The sequence below is a fragment of the Carassius auratus genome, linkage group LG30F, assembly GCF_003368295.1.
Source record: "Carassius auratus strain Wakin linkage group LG30F, ASM336829v1, whole genome shotgun sequence".
Lineage (NCBI taxonomy): Eukaryota > Metazoa > Chordata > Actinopteri > Cypriniformes > Cyprinidae > Carassius > Carassius auratus.
This window is the reverse complement of record NC_039294.1, coordinates 4619820-4638945: the sequence shown is the minus strand read 5'-3', so window position 1 is coordinate 4638945 and position 19126 is coordinate 4619820. Positions and strand designations below refer to the sequence as shown.

The 19126-nt window shown below is 42.5% G+C and overlaps 1 protein-coding gene across 3 annotated transcripts in view; it reads right to left on the bottom strand.

Annotated features, from left to right (window-relative positions):
• The window catches only part of aifm3 (AIF family member 3), a 32255-nt gene that overhangs the window by 8216 nt on the left and 4913 nt on the right, over window positions 1–19126 (bottom strand). Inside the window, exons 1-7 of one of the 3 annotated variants that reach the window (XM_026240688.1) lie at window positions 18727–18781; window positions 14107–14333; window positions 11520–11733; window positions 10897–11006; window positions 10607–10716; window positions 9644–9688; window positions 9449–9545 (exon numbers count right to left, since the gene is read on the bottom strand). In XM_026240688.1, the coding sequence (XP_026096473.1) occupies window positions 9449–9545; window positions 9644–9688; window positions 10607–10716; window positions 10897–11006; window positions 11520–11733; window positions 14107–14137 (607 nt within the window). In that variant the 5' untranslated portion in view covers window positions 14138–14333; window positions 18727–18781. Of the gene's footprint in view, window positions 1–9448; window positions 9546–9643; window positions 9689–10606; window positions 10717–10896; window positions 11007–11519; window positions 11734–14106; window positions 14334–18726; window positions 18782–19126 lie in introns of those variants that run through there. The other 2 variants (XM_026240687.1, XM_026240690.1) reach the window with 2 other exon arrangements.

The following is a 19126-nucleotide window of genomic DNA, read 5'->3' as shown; positions in this document are numbered from 1 at the left end:
GTCACCATTTATCATTTCCCCCTCAAACGCTTATAAATGTGAAATGTTTCCATTACTATTTAAGGGTGCTTTCACGTCTGTGGTTTGGTTCATTTGGTCTGGATAAAAGGCAACAAATTATACATTGTAGCATTTTCCTGCCATTTTAAAGCAATTGAAAAAGAGGCATGTGATTACGTGACATAGCTGTAACATTTTAACACAGCATGGTTTCAAATTGTAGTCTATAAGATATAGTCCAACTAATAGTGGTAAAAAGCGGTGCTGATTTGAAAGATAATGGGGTGAAAAAGAACAACAATAACCCAGGCACAGGTTGAAAAGGCCTATTATAGCAGAAGGTAAATTTCAGTTCCTTTTCGGGAACTCGAGCTGCGTCGAAGCGCTTGGGGAACGTCCCTGACGAGACCGACTCTGAACATCGTATACAATCTGTCCAATGGAAGGGCGTGACGTCACGGAGCGGGGTGACGTAGCGACCAGGAAGCTATATAAGCACGTGCCGTGCGGCTGGCTTCAGCTTTCGCTCTGTCAGCAAGCGCTCTGTGTGTGCATGTTACAGTCTGTCCCGTTGGTCCTATTTATTGTTGTCTGTCCCTTAGCCATTAAAAAGATCGCTAAAACAGCTCAATATGCCAAAGTATAAGCAAAAGACCAAACATATAAAGGGCGATTCCAAGCCACGTTACAGATTGTGTGTTCCTCCCTGCCCTCGCTACATCACGAGCGGGGATACACACAGTTTGTGCGTGGCTTGCCTGGGATCGAAGCACGCTGAGTCGGCTCTCGAGGGGGCCGACTGTCCGCATTGTGAACGATTGCCAATGCGGACGCTTCGATCCCGGAGGGCTCTCTTCGAGGAGGGAGCCTTCACCAGCGTTCCTCGCGGTGCTGGCCCCGCTTCTGCCGAGGCAGAGCGGCTGCTGCACTCGTGGGGCTCGCAGGTGGATCTGTCAGAGGGAATGGAGACGGGCACGTCCTTATCTCCTTCCTCATCTGCCAGATCCGGCGCCCAAACCCTGGGTTCGGAAGCACGCTCGTCGGTTTCTTCCCCCCAGGGTGAGGGAACAGCTCTTCACCTCTCTTCCTCCGAGGAGGTCGATGTGGAGACTGTTGCTGGGGATTCGCCACCCCTGTCGCCCCAGTATGAGGAGCTTTTGGAGGTGGTTACTAGAGCAGTTGATAGATTAAAAATCAAATGGCCTGCTGAGAAACAAACTGAGCCGCAGAGAAGCAAGTTAGATGAACGCTTTCTGCGGCCGAGGCAACCACCTCCACGTCGGAGCCTTCCGTTTTTTCCCGATCTCCACGACGAAATATCGAGATCGTGGAAACATCCTTATTCGACCCGCCTCTACGGCCCCGATTCACTATACTATGGCAACGTGATGGGGCTGGGAGAGCGGGGTTATAGAGCGATGCCACGGGTTGAGCAGACGCTTGCGGGCTATCTGTCACCCGGCTCGGCATCGTCTCTAAAGGCTCCGACATTGCCCACTAAGCCTCTTCGAGTTACATCATCACTAGTGGGCAAAGGTTATGTGGCAGCGGGTCAGGCTGGGGCTTGCCTTCACACCATGGCAGTCCTACAAGCTTATCAAGCTGACCTGCTGGGAGATATCGATGAGGGAGAGGGGATCAAGTCTGAAGATATCGAAGAGCTCAGAAAGACCGCTGATCTCTCCCTCCGCGCCACTAAAGAGACCGCTCGCGCAATTGGGCGGTCTATGGCAGCCTTAGTGGCCGCGGAGAGGCATTTGTGGTTGACCCTGTCAGAGATTAAAGAAAGAGACAGGGTCTGCCTCCTGGACGCCCCGCTTCAAGCCTCGGGCCTGTTTGGCGACACAGTCAACACTGTCGTCGACAGGTTCCAGGAGGCACGCAAACAGGCGGCGGCGTTCCAGAGTTTCCTCCCTCGTCGCTCTCGTGGTGCATCTGGGCGGGAGATCACCACGCCACATACCGGCTCCTCATACCGGGAAGCACAAAAACAAAGTGTCGCCGCTCGTGCTCCCCCACGACGGGACCGAGTGCCTCAGCGACGCTCTGAGTCGGGGACTTCCAAAGCTAAAAAGCCTGATTTAAGAACAGTCATCGAGGCCCGGAAGTCCTCGACGAAGCGATCCTGACATCAGGATCCAGAGGGTAGCCCCTACTGGGGTAGAGCGCGGTTCACCTCATTACATGGTGCCCGTCTCACCCCAGTGCCCTCAGGAGGTCGGTCTGCCAACCCTGCCAGAGCTTCAGGGCGCAGCGGCCTCCAGCGAGCGCTGTTCCCAGTTACTTCCGCCCGTGAGCGTAGCGGAGCTGGGATGCTCGCCGCCCCTGCGGGGGCCTCTTACACCAGAGGTCAGTCTCGAGAGACTGATTCCCTTAGTAGATTATTTAGCAGCGTGGAAGCTACTGCCAAATGTATCTCATTGGGTCCTGCGTACAATAGAAAAAGGCTATTGCATTCAGTTCGGTCATCCACCACCGAGATTCAACGGGGTTACACCGACTGTGGTCGGCCCCCAGCAGGCTCTGGTTATGGAACAAGAAGTGAATACCCTATTAAGGAAGGAGGCCATCGAGGTGGTCCCTCCTCTAGACAGGGAATCCGGATTTTACAGCCGGTATTTCATAGTTCCAAAGAAGGATGGGGGGTTGCGTCCGATCTTAGACTTACGTCACCTGAACCGCTCAGTTATGCCACTGAAGTTCAAAATGCTCACTGTCAAGCAGGTTGCAGCTCAAATCAGATCCGAGGACTGGTTTGTCACGATAGATCTCAAAGACGCATACTTCCACATATCCATCCTTCCACAACACAGGAAGTTTCTGAGGTTCGCTTTCAGGGGCAAAGCTTATCAATATCGAGTACTTCCGTTCGGCCTTGCACTCTCACCCCGCACGTTCACGAAATGTGTAGATGCGGCTCTGGTATCCCTCCGTATGCAGGGCATCCGCATTCTAAATTATATCGACGATTGGTTGATCCTAGCTCAATCAGAGCAGATGGCGGTTCGACATCGAGATGTCGTTCTCGCGCATATGGGGGAGCTGGGTTTGAGACTAAATGCCAAGAAGAGTGTACTTTCTCCAGTTCAGAGAATCACCTATCTAGGCGTAGTGTGGGATTCGACCACGATGCAGGCACGTCTGTCTCCTGCTCGGATCGAGTCGATCCTCACTTCAGTCGAGAGAGTCAAAGAAGGCCAGTCACTCACTGTCAAACAATTCCAGAGATTGTTAGGGCTCATGGCAGCTGCGTCCAACGTGATACCTTTTGGCCTGCTGTACATGAGACCCCTACAGTGGTGGCTCAAGTCCAAGGGCTTTTCCCCGAGGGGAAATCCACTTCGATTTATCAAGGTCACGCGGCGATGCCTTCGTGCCTTAGACATGTGGAAGAAACCTTGGTTCTTGAATCAGGGCACGGTGCTGGGAGCTCCTTGTCGCCGTGTAACGCTAGCGACAGACGCGTCCCTCACCGGTTGGGGTGCGGTCATGAGTGGCCACCCTGCCCGCGGTCTGTGGAGTGGTCGCCATCTGACATGGCACATCAATTGCCTAGAGCTGTTAGCAGTCTATCGAGCACTAAAATATTTCCTCCCAGACCTGAGAGGTCACCATGTGTTGGTGCGCACCGACAACACATCAGTGGTCTCTTATATCAATCACCAGGGGGGTCTACGGTCACGCCCCTTGTACAAGCTGGCATACCAGATCCTTCTCTGGTCCCAGGGCAAACTCCTCTCGATCAGAGCAGTGTATATTCCTGGGAGATTGAATGTGGGAGCAGATATACTGTCGAGGCAGGGGCCGAGGCCCGGGGAATGGATGCTTCACCCCGAGGTGGTGAAGCAGATATGGAGAGTGTTTGGCAAAGCCCAGGTGGACCTCTTTGCGACTCAAGAGACAGCGCAATGTCCCCTCTGGTTCTCTCTAGTTCATCCAGCTCCTCTGGGACTGGACGCTATGGTACAGACCTGGCCGAGGCTTCGTCTGTACGCATTTCCCCCTATCGCTCTGCTCCCGGGAGTTCTGGCGAGAGTACGCCAGGACGGGGTCCGTCTGCTACTAGTGGCCCCGTTCTGGCCGGGCCGAACATGGTTCTCAGATCTAGTCTCGCTCCTCGACGGCTCTCCGTGGGAGATACCGATCAGGACAGACCTACTCTCACAGGCGCAGGGCACGATAATTCACCCTCGCCCGGAGGTATTCAAGCTGTGGGTGTGGCCCCTGAGGGGGCGCAATTGTTAGCAGCCGGTCTCTCAACCGAGGTTGTTGAGACCCTCCTCCAGTCCAGAGCTCCCTCCACGAGGAAACTGTACGCCCTGAAGTGGAAATTCTTCACTTCATGGTGCAGAGATCGCCACCTTGACCCTGTTAACTGCCCAGTTGGTACAGTTCTGGAGTTTTTACAAGCTAGGCTCTCTGCGGGGTTATCCCACTCCACCTTAAAGGTGTACGTGGCGGCCATAGCTGCTTTCCATGTCCCTTTCAATGATCAATCAGTGGGTAGGCACCCCCTAGTTACACGTTTCCTCCGCGGTGCGCTGAGGCTAAGACCTCCAGTACGGTCCCGTGTTCCCCCCTGGGATTTGGTTGTGGTTCTAGAGGCTCTTTGTAAAGCTCCATTCGAGCCAATACAAGATATCTCAGATAGACATCTGACACTTAAAACTGCCCTGCTACTGGCAATCACCTCACTAAAAAGAGTTGGAGATCTCCAGGCCCTCTCGGTGGCCCCTACCTATCTAGACTTTGCCCCTGGTATGGCCAAAGCATTCTTATACCCTCGAGCGGGTTATGTTCCAAAGGTTCCCTCTGTTACACCACAACCTGTCGTACTGCAGGCCTTTTGTCCTCCTCCCTTTCGGGAGCCAGACCAAGAGAAGCTAAACTGTATGTGTCCAGTGCGAGCACTGGACGCATACGTCCACAGAGCTGCCCTGTGGAGAAAATCCGACCAATTGCTTGTATGCTACGGTCCTACTAACAAGGGTTCTCCTGCCACCAAGCAGACCCTTAGTTGTTGGATAGTTGAGGCTATCAACGTCTCCTATGAGTCCTCTGGTATTCCCCCCCCCTTTGGGGGCCAAGGCTCACTCTACTCGGGGTATGGCGGCCTCCAAGGCCCTTTTAGCAGGTGTGTCCCTCTTGGACATCTGCAACGCTGCGGGGTGGTCCACGCCTTCTACATTTGTCAGATTCTACGATCTTGATATGCGAGCCGCTCCGGGCTCTTCTGTTCTCTCGCCTTAGCTGTGCTCTACGGATACACACTAGGCAGGGATTTGGTAGTCTGGCAGCGTGGGCATCTCGTTCCCCAAGCGCTTCGACGCAGCTCGAGTTCCCGAAAAGGAACGCCTCAAGGTTACGTATGTAACCATAGTTCCTTGAGGGAACGAGACGCTGCGTCGCAGAGCCATACTCCCGGCACCCCTGCCTGCGCTTGCTTCCCTACACGAAGCTGAAGCCAGCCGCACGGCACGTGCTTATATAGCTTCCTGGTCGCTACGTCACCCCGCTCCGTGACGTCACGCTCTTCCATTGGACAGATTGTATACGATGTTCAGAGTCGGTCTCGTCAGGGACGTTCCCCAAGCGCTTCGACGCAGCGTCTCGTTCCCTCAAGGAACTATGGTTACATACGTAACCTTGAGGCGTTCTCTTTCACTGTTTCAGACCGCCAGAGACGGTCAACACATGGTGGAAGGAGTCGCGAGGGGTGGTGAGGGGCCTCCAAAGAATAAGCGAGCTCTAACTGCAGAACTATCTCACTGGGTAGTTGAATTAGCTAATGCTGTGCAGGGCTTTCAGGCTTTGTTGGCTAGATCATTGCCATCTGCTACTCAGAGCACAGATGAAGATGTGAGAGCATCAGTAATTAACGCCTTGTTACCTAGGGTTGTGCCAATGTCTGAATGTCCTAGGGAGGACCTGGACACTTTCACTTTGGCAGCTTCAGATTCAGGATGAGCAGGACTGTTATTTACCCTTGGAGGAGACTTCTTCTTGCTGAGTTAAATCTGAACCCAACCTCTCCGGCGTTGGGACCTAAAAAACCTCTAGCAGCAGTCGGCTGCTCGGCTGGGCGTTTTCCTGATACCTAGCTGCCCTGCATTACTAAGGCTGTTTTTTCAGCTTTTTGATCTGCTCTTTCTTCCAGACCAGATCGAGTAGTGCACACTTTGGCTGCAATGGCTGATGTCCAGGAGAAAGGTCTTGATAACATGACCCCAGTAGAGCCGTGTATTTCTTCACTGATTGTGTCCCCAGATGAAGCCCTTAAGCAGGAGCTATGCTGCTCTAACCCAGAGTGCAGATGTGCTGATGATTTACTGGTTTATATATATATATATATATATATATAAAACACTGTTTCAGGATTGACTCTTATTGGGAATTCTATGGCTCAGTTGTTGTTGGCGCTTCATTCGACCATATCATCAACAACACAGGATTATGCTTCATCAGAACTGCTTGAGGCTTCTCTACAGGCTATGGGGTCGATGACCTTTTCTAGTGGAAATCTCTTGGACTTATCACACTAGCTAGGCAGCAGGTGTCAATCCAGGTACGTCGCAATAACCTCCACCAATTGCTGTTGGTGCCTGGTCAGATCTTCGGTCCAGCTGCTCAGGAGGCCCTTGAGCACAGGGTAAGAGCAGCTGAGTCTGGTTCCCAGCATATTGGATGTAGCGTGAACTACCATGCACTAGCTGTACAATGGCTACTTGCTTGTCATTGCACCTTGCAGCAGCATAGACAAGGGCAGTCCTACAGACCACCGCAACAGGATTCTTGGCTTGGATTATCTTCAAGAAGAGATATGCCTCATTATCGGTTCAGGCCAACTCGCCATGCACCTCCTCACCAAGGCCCCCCCCCCCCCCAACCCAAGGATAATGGAAATGTTCCCCGATGTCATTAAGGGTTCAGGGTCTGTGATGGGACAGTTTTCAACTTCTCAGTTACATCATTGTAGAAGCATTACAGACAAAAAAGGGCTTCTCAATAAACTCGAGAGAGGATATTCATAATCCAGCCTTTCAGCCCAAGGTATTATCGCCTCGGTTCATAAACCAACCTATTCAGCTGGCAGCATTCATGCAGGAGGGAAGGACCTCGCGGGCAGCCCTATGCCCAGTCCATATATTGAAGCAGTATGTATTGAGTGTCATGGACCAGCTTTTTGTCTGTTTTGGACCTGGCAAGAAAGGTGCTGACCGTCTCTTTATTTTCCCAGCCCTAGTGTTGACCGTCTCTGGTGGTCTAAAACCATAAAATAGAATGCTGGTTACTAGAGTTACCATGGTTCTATGAATGGTGGAAGACCGCCAGAGTCTCTGGTCACTTGGATTGAGAATGACGACCAACCATGACATAATCAGGAGCTGATATAGCCTTTGTACAGAACATAAGTCAAAGTCAAGTGTGACTGAATTAATACAAGATTCGTGATGTGATGTGCGAGACGCGACTCCTTCCACCATGTGTTGACCGTCTCTGTCGGTCTTCCAACGTTCATTGGACCACGGTTACTCTAGTAACCAGCATTTTACTGTGCACTGAAATCTAGGTAGCGTTAGTCCTATATCATAACTAAAGAGGTTACTGGATTGTACTGCTGTCCACCTTATTTTCCATGTGAAAGTAAGCTGATTCCTATGAATGTGTGGGACTTCCGGTTCATTAGCTACTGCAAGGAAACAAGTTAAAGGTATAGTTCACCCAAAAATTTTAATTTTATGTTTATCTGCTTACCCCCGGGGCATCCAAGATGTAGGTGACTGTGACGAGTGGAGCGGGGCCAAGAGACGTGGGAACAAGAGCGAGGCCGGTGGAGTGATTGGGAAATGAGCGACACCTGCTTGACCCACCGGTCTCGAGTCCCACGGAGGAGATGGAGGGATATAAAACCGGAGCGACGACAGTGACGGACGAGAGAGGACCAGGCATGGATTTTATTTTGTGTTTGCTTTTTTTTGTGCGCAACAGTCGTCTGCGAGGGGCTGTTGCACTGTCTTGTGTTTATTTTGTGTATTAAAGTTTCAGTTGATTGTCCGCCGGTTCCCGCCTCCTTCTTGCTGATGATTACGAAGGTTTTATTGTTACAGTGACTTTTGGCACTTTTCCACTGCGTGGTTCAACTCAGCTCTGTATGGTGCGCACAGCTCGGCTCAGCACGGTTTGTGTTTCCACTGCAATTTAGTATCACTTTAAAGTAGGCAGGATTATTCACGAGTTGTTATAGTTTTTCTTTTACACTGCGATTCCGGAAAATACATGGGTAATGTGTCCCGGCAATTTTTCCCTGGTCGCTAGATTTTGCCCTTTCACACTGCCAGTGATTACCCAGAATATGTGTGTGCGTTCACACACAACCCGTACAGGTTCCGTAAAGACACGCAACATCAGATCGTGACGTGTAATGTACGAGTTGAAAATGCTAGGCACGTTAACTTTCACTTAAGCTAGCCAATGTTCTCAGCATCAGCACGGAAAATGAGGAACTAACTGATCTATGCTTCACTACAGACCGTTCATCTGCCTTCAAAACACCTGGTAAAAGAGTCACGCGATAATGTGCGTCATCACTACGACACACCCTTTACAGCATTAGTTCTGGCTTTAGTTCAAACAACGCTCGTTCCGGGACTGACCCCGGCAATGTTACTAGGTCCCAACCCGGGATCAATCCCGGAATCAATCCCAGGACATGTTTGCTTTCACACAGAAGAAAAAGATGCCTCACTCACAGGCTAAGGAATAAGACACGAACATGCTCAGGACAATTCAGACATTGTGGTGATAAAAACTATATAAATACTGTTCAGTTTCTTGCACAGACTGACCGTTTTGTGTCTTTACACATCATTGTATTGTCAGGAGCTGCAGGGTTTCATTTGGTTTTGTTTGTGTATGTTTTATGACTTGAAAACATTATACGACTGACAGACTGCAACAGTTTGAGTTAAAAATCTTTGTGTTCTACTGAAGAAACAAAGTCACTTACATCTTGGATGCCCTGGGGGTAAGCAGATAAACATCAAATTACAATTTTGGGGTGAACTATCCCTTTAACGAGAAGAATAGCAAAGTGCAGTAAACTGTAAACCTGTTTGCACTAAAAACTAGTGTGTTCATAATTAAGATAATACATTAAATGATATGGAAAGGCACACCAGTTTGCAATATCAAGCAGCAAAACTAGCTGTTTTGTACAGCTAAAAAATAGCTGAAAGCAAATGACACTGGAAGCCAGACCCATTCAATTTACAAATGGCGCTCCGAGGTGCCCACTCTTAAAGGGAAAATAAGTTTATAGGCTATCAAAATGCTACACATATAAACTGTACTCAAAACATCAAGGGTGAATTCACTAAATATTAGACACGTTAATTCAGTGCAAAAACTGTTTATTATTAGTCTCATTTTATAACATTATGGCTGCAACCTGATCCGATAATGAGAATATGGCTGAATCCAGTGCTGGAATTGATGACAGCTGAACATTTTGACATGGCCTTTGACCGCCGCTGAGTCTGAAGAGCCTGTCAGGAAACAGATGATTCCCCACATAACTATTTACAACTGCTGTTAAATATATCTCTCTTTACACACATAATCCAGAGAAAGAGAGACTATTCACCTGCTTGTTTGCTCTTATTATCACCTTCTCCTTTTCGACTCTGACCTGAAATAGTGGGGGAAAAAATGAATTGACATGACAGATTATTACATAATAGAGGGATTATGAAAGCACCCCCGCTGCTTAGTGATGACACATACTGAGGTTCATTTTCTCTCCTCTGATGAACTCATATGTCCTCGGGGTGTATAAGGAGCATGTACTCCCTCTATGTCTTATTGGGAATATGCTTTTTTTTATGTGTTCAATAGGTCTCATTCGCTAGTTTTGCATAAACCTGTGAACATTTTCACACAAAAATTATGATCCATCAACAAGTGTACACTTATATTGTTTTCCAAATATTGGATAAAATTTATATCCAAGTCAAACTGCAACTGTTTATGTCACAAGCCAAAGACTAGTCAGATTACAAAAATTTTTAATAAGTAAATAAATAAGTTTTTTATTAATATATTATAGTTAAATTATATAGTTATTTTGTATAAATCTATTAATAAATATCAATTTATAAATAATAATAGCATTAATGTATTATGATTCACACTTATATTGTTTAACAAATCAATAGGCAAACTCCTTGATTGTTTAAAAATGTTTAGAAATAAATAAACACTAATTACTATTAACATATGATAATAATATTACATTATTCATTTTATGTAAATACATACATATTTATTTCTTTATCTTTATAAAATATGAATATATTATGAATCATCAATAAGTCCTCACCTATTGTTTTCTAAATATTGATCAAATATAAAATAATTGCGATTAAACTAACATTACAAGCCAAACTCTAGGTAGGCTTGGGATAATTATATACAAATATTATACATTATGTTCTAAATAGTTTATTTATTTGCAAATCAATGCATTTATGTATTTATTTTTTACAGTCCATAAAAACAAAAGTTCGGAGAGGAGCTTCCGGAGAGGCTGAAGAGGAACATGTTTTACCTGGAAGGTAGGCAAACTGTCTAGGCCAGGAAAATCCTCAATATCACCCGTAGTGATGTTAAAACATGCCCCATGCCATGGACATCGCACATGCCCTTTTGATAGCACACCTGGAGGAGAATTGTTTTTAAATACACAGTATCACTGAAAGAACAATCTGTTTTGCTATTTGATAAAGCTTATAGCACACTTATATTATTAGCAGTGTGTTATAAAATCTTCTGAGAGCTAATGTTATCCGAAGCTATGGAATGCAGAGGACCAGGAGTGCTCTATGGGACGTCCCTCACCTTTGACCAGTGGAGCCCCATAATGTGGGCACTTGTGTCCCACGGCAAAGAATTCTCCATGTTCCTTAATGAGCAGAGCACGGCCTGCCCCCAAATCCACCTCACGCATTCTGCCAAACACAACGCATAAGATCAGCACAGATTGAACATCCAAAATCAACCCAATAGATGCATTCAAAGGTTACAGCTTAGGTTAAGGTTAAACCTTAAATTTAAATTTTTTTATGTGTGTGTGGTTTATAGTTTATGTTTCTTATCTTTGATCCCAATCCATATACTACCGTATTCTTAAAGGTTGGTTAAATTAAAGTTACATTTTTGCAGATATATGCATTTAAAATGTACAGTTTTTCTCTTCCTGGAGCACAAACCAAAATATTGATGACGTCACTGTATGCTCATTATCATATGCAGACTTTAGTCCAATAAATTGGTCTATAGAATGAGAATATCCCTCCACCGAATACCACCTGCAACAAACTAGCAATAGTTAATGTAAACTAAAGGATAATAGATAATCTACTGGCTCAACAACCTGTTTTAACAGGAAATAAATTAAAATAGCAACAAAACAAAATACAGGAACAGGTCAATTCAGTATTGTATTGAAATCAAGAACTTACTGTCCATTCTCAAGGTCTTTCACATGGCAGACAGATGCTTCTATGTAGTCTCTGTGTTTACGGTGTGGCCGCAGTGTTATGGTGTCCTCGTCTGAACAGTGTCCCAGAGATCCGTTGAGTCTGCATTCTGAAAATGGACTGGCTTTTCCATTAGGAGACATCAGGTCCACCTCTTTCTCTTTGTCCAAAAGAGTAAGCTCAACTTTGACCTCTACTGCAAAAAAGAAAAAAAAAATCTTAATATAAGTACAAGAGACTGCCATCTTTAAATACGTTGCCAACAATTTAGTAATTGTTCTCGGTGTGAACAGGCCTTAAGACACTATAATGTCATGTCAAGTACATAACAAATACAGAGCTAGATCTGTGTAGAAATAGCATTCTGAGTTCAAACAGCTTGGAGAAGAGCACTGGAAGCTGAAAAACCATTAATGTACAAAGTCTTTATAGAAAGTGATTGTGAAATGTGCTTTCACTACAGTCCGGTCTCATTCTAGCTTTCTCTCTGACCGGAAAAATGTGCTGAGGGCCTGCTTCTTATGCCTTAATCACACAGGAATTCACACCTGCTGAGGGAAGCTTAATTAAAATCAATGGAAAATCATGCAAGATGACTTGAGCCGGCAGAGGAAAGAAAAAGAAAGAAAACTCGCCTTCTCAGAGCTGGCTGCAGAAGAACTGGGAAAATAACATCTGCCAGATCATTTAATGAGCATGTGTATCTATAGGTGTCATCAATGAAACCACATTTTCATTCCCGTTCCCTTATTGTGCTTACTAAAAAGAAAAAATCTGTGGATGTATACGACAAGCATTAAATATAAAGATATGGTGTGTAGACTATTTCAGTCAAAGGGCTTCATTTAAGCAATAGGTCCAGTGCTCTATAATATCTACTGTCTAATAATAATTTTTCCTCCCATCCCGTGACAGCTCAACAGACACTGGATTTGGAGCATACTGCTTCAAAATGAACAAACTGTAACAGGAAAGAGTTTGAGTTAGGGATTCTCAAAAAACAGTTCCATTTGTGCCTCATTTGTGTCTCTATAATAAAATTTAACAGGATTCAGAAACATAGTCATGTTATTTGGTGGATTCAGTTTAGTTTCCAATGTGGAAAAATACATTAAATAAATTAATTTAATAATTCAATAATTAATTTTCATCAGAATATTAACCAGATTATTTACATTTTAATTATTTTTTATTTTCTTTAAAATGTAAAAAAAAAAAAAAAAACTCTAAAAGTTTTTCTGTGATGTATAGAACCTTGTTTCTGCCATATGATTAAAAAAGGTATATTTGACTTCTTCTCTCGCAATTCTCACTTTTTTTGTGAGTGCAATTTGCTAAATGTGTCCCTGGAACACAAAACCAGCCATAAGTAGCACGGGTTTATTTTTAGCAATAGCCAATAATACATTGTGTGGGTCAAAATGATTAATTTATCTTTTATACCAAAAATCATTAGGATCTTAAGTAAAGATTGTGTTCCATGAAGATATTGGGAAAATTTCCTACCATAATCAAAACTTAATTTTTGATTAGTAATATGCATTGCTAAAATTTAATATGGACCTCTTTAAATGCGATTATTTTTGGATATATTTAGATGATTTTACTTCTTTTTTTTGCACCCTCAGATTCCAGATTTTCCAATTATTGTATCTCACCAAATATTGTCCTATCCTAACAAACCATACATCAATGGAAAGCTTATTTATTCAATTAAAATAAAAAAAATTACCATTTTTGTAGCAATGGTTTGACATGTATTAAAAAAGTATTTTTTAAGTAAAAGTTTAGGTACTTATATCAAATGATTATTTTATCTTATCATGTTTAATCATATTAATGTAATCAAAATCATAATATTATACAAAACTGTTCAGACCTTTTTTGAAAGATATTATATTTTGAATACAGTTATATTGTGTAAATAGTATTAATTTCTGTTTTTTCTTTTTTTTTTTGTACATGTATAAATTATTCCTGTGATCACAAAGCTGAATTTCAGCATCATCACTCCAGTCTTCAGTGTCACATGATCCTTCAGAAATCACTCTAACATGCTGATTTGCGTAATCCTGTTGCTCTGATATTGTATGTTCAAAACAGAATAGACAGTCATAGTCATTTCGTATGTAAGTTCCCAAGCACAGTGGCAGACTTCAAAAGGCCACAGTGTCACAGTCTAGCTCGAGGCATTTGGACTCTTTCTGTATCCTCTGAAATCCAACACTCACGGTCACACTTTCACAACTGAGGCTTTGGTCAGATGAAAGTTGTTTTGGAGCCCCTCAGTAGTACCCCCTCCCCCAGCCACCATAGAAGAGAAAGAGCGATACATTGTGAAACATTCGAAACCCAACTCATATTGCACTGTCTAATCCTCTTGAACACAGAACAATTAAGAGCATTAAAATTCCTCCTGCACTAAAGGAAAGCCACATCACAATAGCAGTCAGGGGCCACGTTAACTGACCTATATATAGGTGGAGACACAAACCGCAATTATTACAGGATTTAATCTACAGGGTGCGCTTCACAGACTCAGGGATTTCTACATAAGTGTGTTCATCACCTGGTTTGGGTTTGGAGAGGCATCCTCCCATGGTGGGCCCGGAGTGAAGCCAGGTGGCCCGATGAGAGGGAAGCCCAGGGTGGGTGTTAGCAGGGCTGGGCCGATCAGACACACAGGGTGGGCCGCTGGACCTGGATAAGGTAGAGGCAGCGCTGCAGGGGGGATGTTTGGGCCTGTCGGGCCCACACGGCCATCTCAGAGATCAGCGACTGTACATAATACACAGCCTGAGAAAAAACAACATAGAGAAAAGATAACATATAATTGTTGTAAATTGAATTTACAGATTCCTCTTATTCAATGCTGCTTTGCTATCATTGACCAGTGTTTTTGGGGCTGAGGTGCTGGTGCCCCCAACTTGCTTATCCAGCAGGACTTTTCTGGTTAGCAAATCCACCTTACCAGGCAAATATCTGAATCAACATTCAAACTGCCCATTTATTTTTCACCCGCAAGGGCAATGTCAATTAATATCATTGACTTGATTGCAAATGATTGCACTAATCCTATTTAAACTGAATTGAGATCATGACATCACTGAATTCAGTGGTGAACTGCCTTTAACTGTCATTTTGCATTATTTACCCACTGTTTTCCTAATTAATGTTGTTCAGTTGCTTTGACATGATCGTTTTTGTTTAAAGCGCTATATAAATAAAGGTGACTTGACTTGACTTGACTTATATAGCTGAAACAAAAAAGAGGCGACTGCACCAATCATAACTATGTTCAGACATCAGAACATTAAAAAAAAAATTCTAGCCACTTTTAACAACTTTGCACTGGGTGCATATAATTTCAGTACACAAAGCACTGAAAATACACACGTCCACTTTCAAGCTTTTTTACTATGAAATTGACGGATTAAAATTAAAATTTAATTTTTTTGCAGTAAGGTCATGTGACTCAAATTTGCTAAAGACTGGAATAACTTTTGTAATATATATATATATATATATATATATATATATATATTTTTTTTTTTTTTTTTTTTTTTTTTATTAAAATCCATAAAATAATAATCAAATAAATAAATTGGTGACTAAAATCAGGATGTAGGCAGAAAACATTACCACTGAGTCATTGTCCATGACTAATTCCCCTGCCTCCTTTTGAGTGTGCAGGATTTCGCAAACAGTCTTCAGATGATTATGTCAAGGCTGATCAAATGCAAATGTTGTAAAAGTGTAGATGATTATGGGAACCCAGCCAGTCAACAAAATGCAACATTAAAATCAAATGGTTCATATCAACTTTGTTGCAAATAGCCCTTGGATTCTATACCCTTGCTGCACTTATATGATGCAAATCAAGAAAACTGCATGTTTGACATTGATCTATGATGTCTGTGTCCATGGTGAGTGGGACAGTGCATTCAGAAGCCCCTGCATTCAGAAAAATGCAAGAATCCAGGGGTGGGGCAGGAACACAACTGCCCCGTCAGAGAAAGTAATAGGCTACTAAGGGACGGGTCAAAGTGTAATGTTTGTGTTAAAATCATTTCTCCTGTCCTAGTTTACTGTGTCTAAAGATATATTTAAAGCAAAGAATATGTTTATACAAAGAAACAAAATGGTCAAAAACGAATATGTGTGTGTGAGAAAAAGAATAAGATCAGGGAAGAACACAATCTGTGTGCTTACATATGCATGTGCATGCATCTTAAATACACCGACTCTAATTGTTCAGTTTCCCATTCAAATCTTGTTTCAGATCTTTACCAGAGTTAACCATTACCTTCACTGATATACTGTCACTCTTTCATACTTAATACTAGAGAAGTGCTTGTATCACAGCCTTGACGCCTTACTCTCTCTTTACCCACAACTTTTAAACTTTTTTTCTGCAGGGGAGGACAGATCAGGCTTAAAAATAAAACTCATAGATCTCAGCCTCATATTACTTGAGTTTAAATGCTTCAGCATCGGGGTCTTAGCTCAAGAGCCACTTGATATTCACATCACACACACAGGTCTGTGAAGTGGCGAGTAAAAAACAAAAGTTCGCCTTAATTAAGGAAAGGAAATGTTCCACGAACTTTGGGAACCTTTAAAACACAAGCTTTGAGAGTTGTTACATAAAATGTATTTAATGAGCATCTGGTTGTGGTGCACATTTTCAACATCATCACATAAAAAGGTGAAAAAGAAATAGAATGAAAAGTAGTGGCACTCAATTCTCTCAGAGTTCTGCCTTGTTTAAGGTATTTAGAGATGCAGCATGAAAAACACATACTTTTAACAATCCCAAAAAGCATCCCCGAAATGGACTGCTTGTAACAAACAGCAAAAAATAGACTGCCCCCCTCTTCCTTCTGGAAGAAAAAAGCCATTTCTGCTATTCCTGAAGAATTTATGGAAATCTCCATAGCAACTGTGAATCTGTCTATAGAAGCTGTGCACAATGTATTATGGTTTATGACTTACATGAAGGTAAATAAATAAAGTGGTAATTTTATTCCAACTTCTTGCTCTCATTCTAATCCCTGCACGGTTATATATATTAAAAATACATTCATCGAATAATAAACCTACATCTCACTAAAACATAGTACTTATTCTACAGAGTCAATCTCCAACACGTCCTGGTCACAATTCATACCAAAAATCAAACAAAATACTTTAAGAAATGATATTTACCATGAAGAGAATTGTTGTTAGCTGTGTAATTCTCTTATATTCTTACAAATGAAATCCATTATAAATAAAAAATCTGTAATAAAAGTTATATTAAAATGAGCAAATAAAGGCAGATTAATTAATACTATACAGGTATATTGATTTAAAAAAATTGTAATGAGAATGAGATTTTATTGCATTACAGTAATGTTAAATAGAGACGGAATCATGCGTTAAGTGTCAAATTCACAATGCAAAAAATGGTCAAACTGGCTTTACTCAAGCAAAATATGAGACTTTTGGATCAACTGCTGGACTTTCTGGCCAATTGGGCATCAAGCCCTTAATATTTAGCTTTTTCCCCTAAAGTAGGTTAATCAGATTTTCAGTCTTTACAACATATGACACAGGTCTCCTTCTTGTAAACTGTTGCGTCTATCCACAAGCCAGAAGAGAAAACTCTTTGGGGTAAACGGGCTGTAAGCCTCACTACCTGCCCTATATGTATATATACAGACATACTAAGAATTATATATATTCCATATGTGAAAGAGGAAAATTAAATAAAGGGGATAATCCAAAGAAAAGTGAAAAAATACAATAAAATAAATAAGAGCTCTTTAATATCTTAATTATTTCTTCTAGACTGCAGTCGGATTCTGGCTAAAAGCATCTGCTAAATGCATGCATGTAAATGTCAGATTAAAAGGTAGACTTTTGTTTAATCTCACATGTGCTTTATCAGACATCTCAGCATCTCAAACTGTGCTCAGATATGCCAAGATACCAAATCAAATTTAGCCAAGATCAAATTATCTGCGTAATGATGCTTATATATAGCAATGAAAATCTTTCTAATCTATTACTGGAAAGCTGGCATGAAACATTCTTGGGGAGCTGACATGCTTACACTTCATCTACAACATGTAAAAGAGCATTTTTACAACTATATCATGCATGCCATCTTAAAAATCATATTTATTGAGAGGCTAATTAACTCATTAAATTAAAAATGTAAAAGTGAAATAATATTTTTTTTTATCATATTTATCACAACACATAACTGTGTAAAAATTAAATATTCAAGGAAAACAGGTGATTACAATGGTGAAAAAACCCAAATATATAGTCATATTCACATTCATGAATGTTCAAAAGTTTGTTTAATTTAAAAATCTTGAAAAAAATGCATCAGTTTCTACTAAAACATTAAGCCGCACCAGTGCTTTCAACAATGTAATAACAAAATGTTTCTTGAGCAGCAAATCGGCACATCTGAATGATTTCTAATGGATTGCGTGACACCGAAGACTGGAGTAACGATGCTGAAAATTCAGCTATGGAATAAATTAAATTTTTAAATATATTTAAATAGAAATAGTTTTTTACATTTTTTGGTAAATATCACCATATTACTGTTTTTATTATATTTTTTGTTCAAATAACTGCAGCCTTGTTGAGCATAAAAGATTTCTTTCAAAAAAAATCTTTCTGACCCCACATTTTTGAACAGTAGCATACATTATGACCCTAAATATTGTTCTGTTTCTGCTGTCAATATGTATGTCAAATATTTCCCCATTTGTCAGAAATTTTAGAAGACATAATCGATACTCCATTAAATCTGAAATACTATGATCAGTAATATTTTCTCATGCAGCAGTGTTCAGGACAAACACTGTCTCCCTCAGGATAATTATTGATCCTGCAGACTTCCCTACTGTTCCACCAAATCATGCAAGTTTCAGCTCTACTCACAATACTGCAATGTAGCAGCAAAACTGGCCGAAGACTGCATTATAACAGCAGCTCTGGCCCACTATCTAAAGCCTTTTGATTAAAACAAGCAACCCCATTCCAAACAAATAGCCTGCAAAAGCATTTTCTCTCCTCCTGAAAGCCTTAGGGAGACAACCTACACAAGCACAACTGTCCACAATCTGAGCAACGACTGACTGCCCTGACCAATGACAAAAACAATATCTGACAGTCAGTCACCTACTGTATGATCACGCCTGTCTCTCATCCATCCTTCAGTTCAGCTGCCAAGAACTGGAAATATCCTGTTATGTCATCCAGCAATCTGAGTGAATGCTTTTCTAGACTTGTAAGGATTGTCCCCTTCCCACACCCACAACGTACCCTCCAGCAGCACACACACACACACAAACACACACACGTTATCACCTGGACTCTGACTGATACGCAAGGACAAAGGCAGCGCTACACAGTGATGTGTGTCCCACAGCCGTGACATGAGCACTGGGTGCTTTTAGCAACTATGTAACTCCACCGATGGAAGCATGTGTCAGCAGTTAGACTGTAGATACATGACAGCACTGGTTTTATCAATCATTTATTAATTTACTCAAGTAAACAATAAAAAAAAAACTCAGTGAACA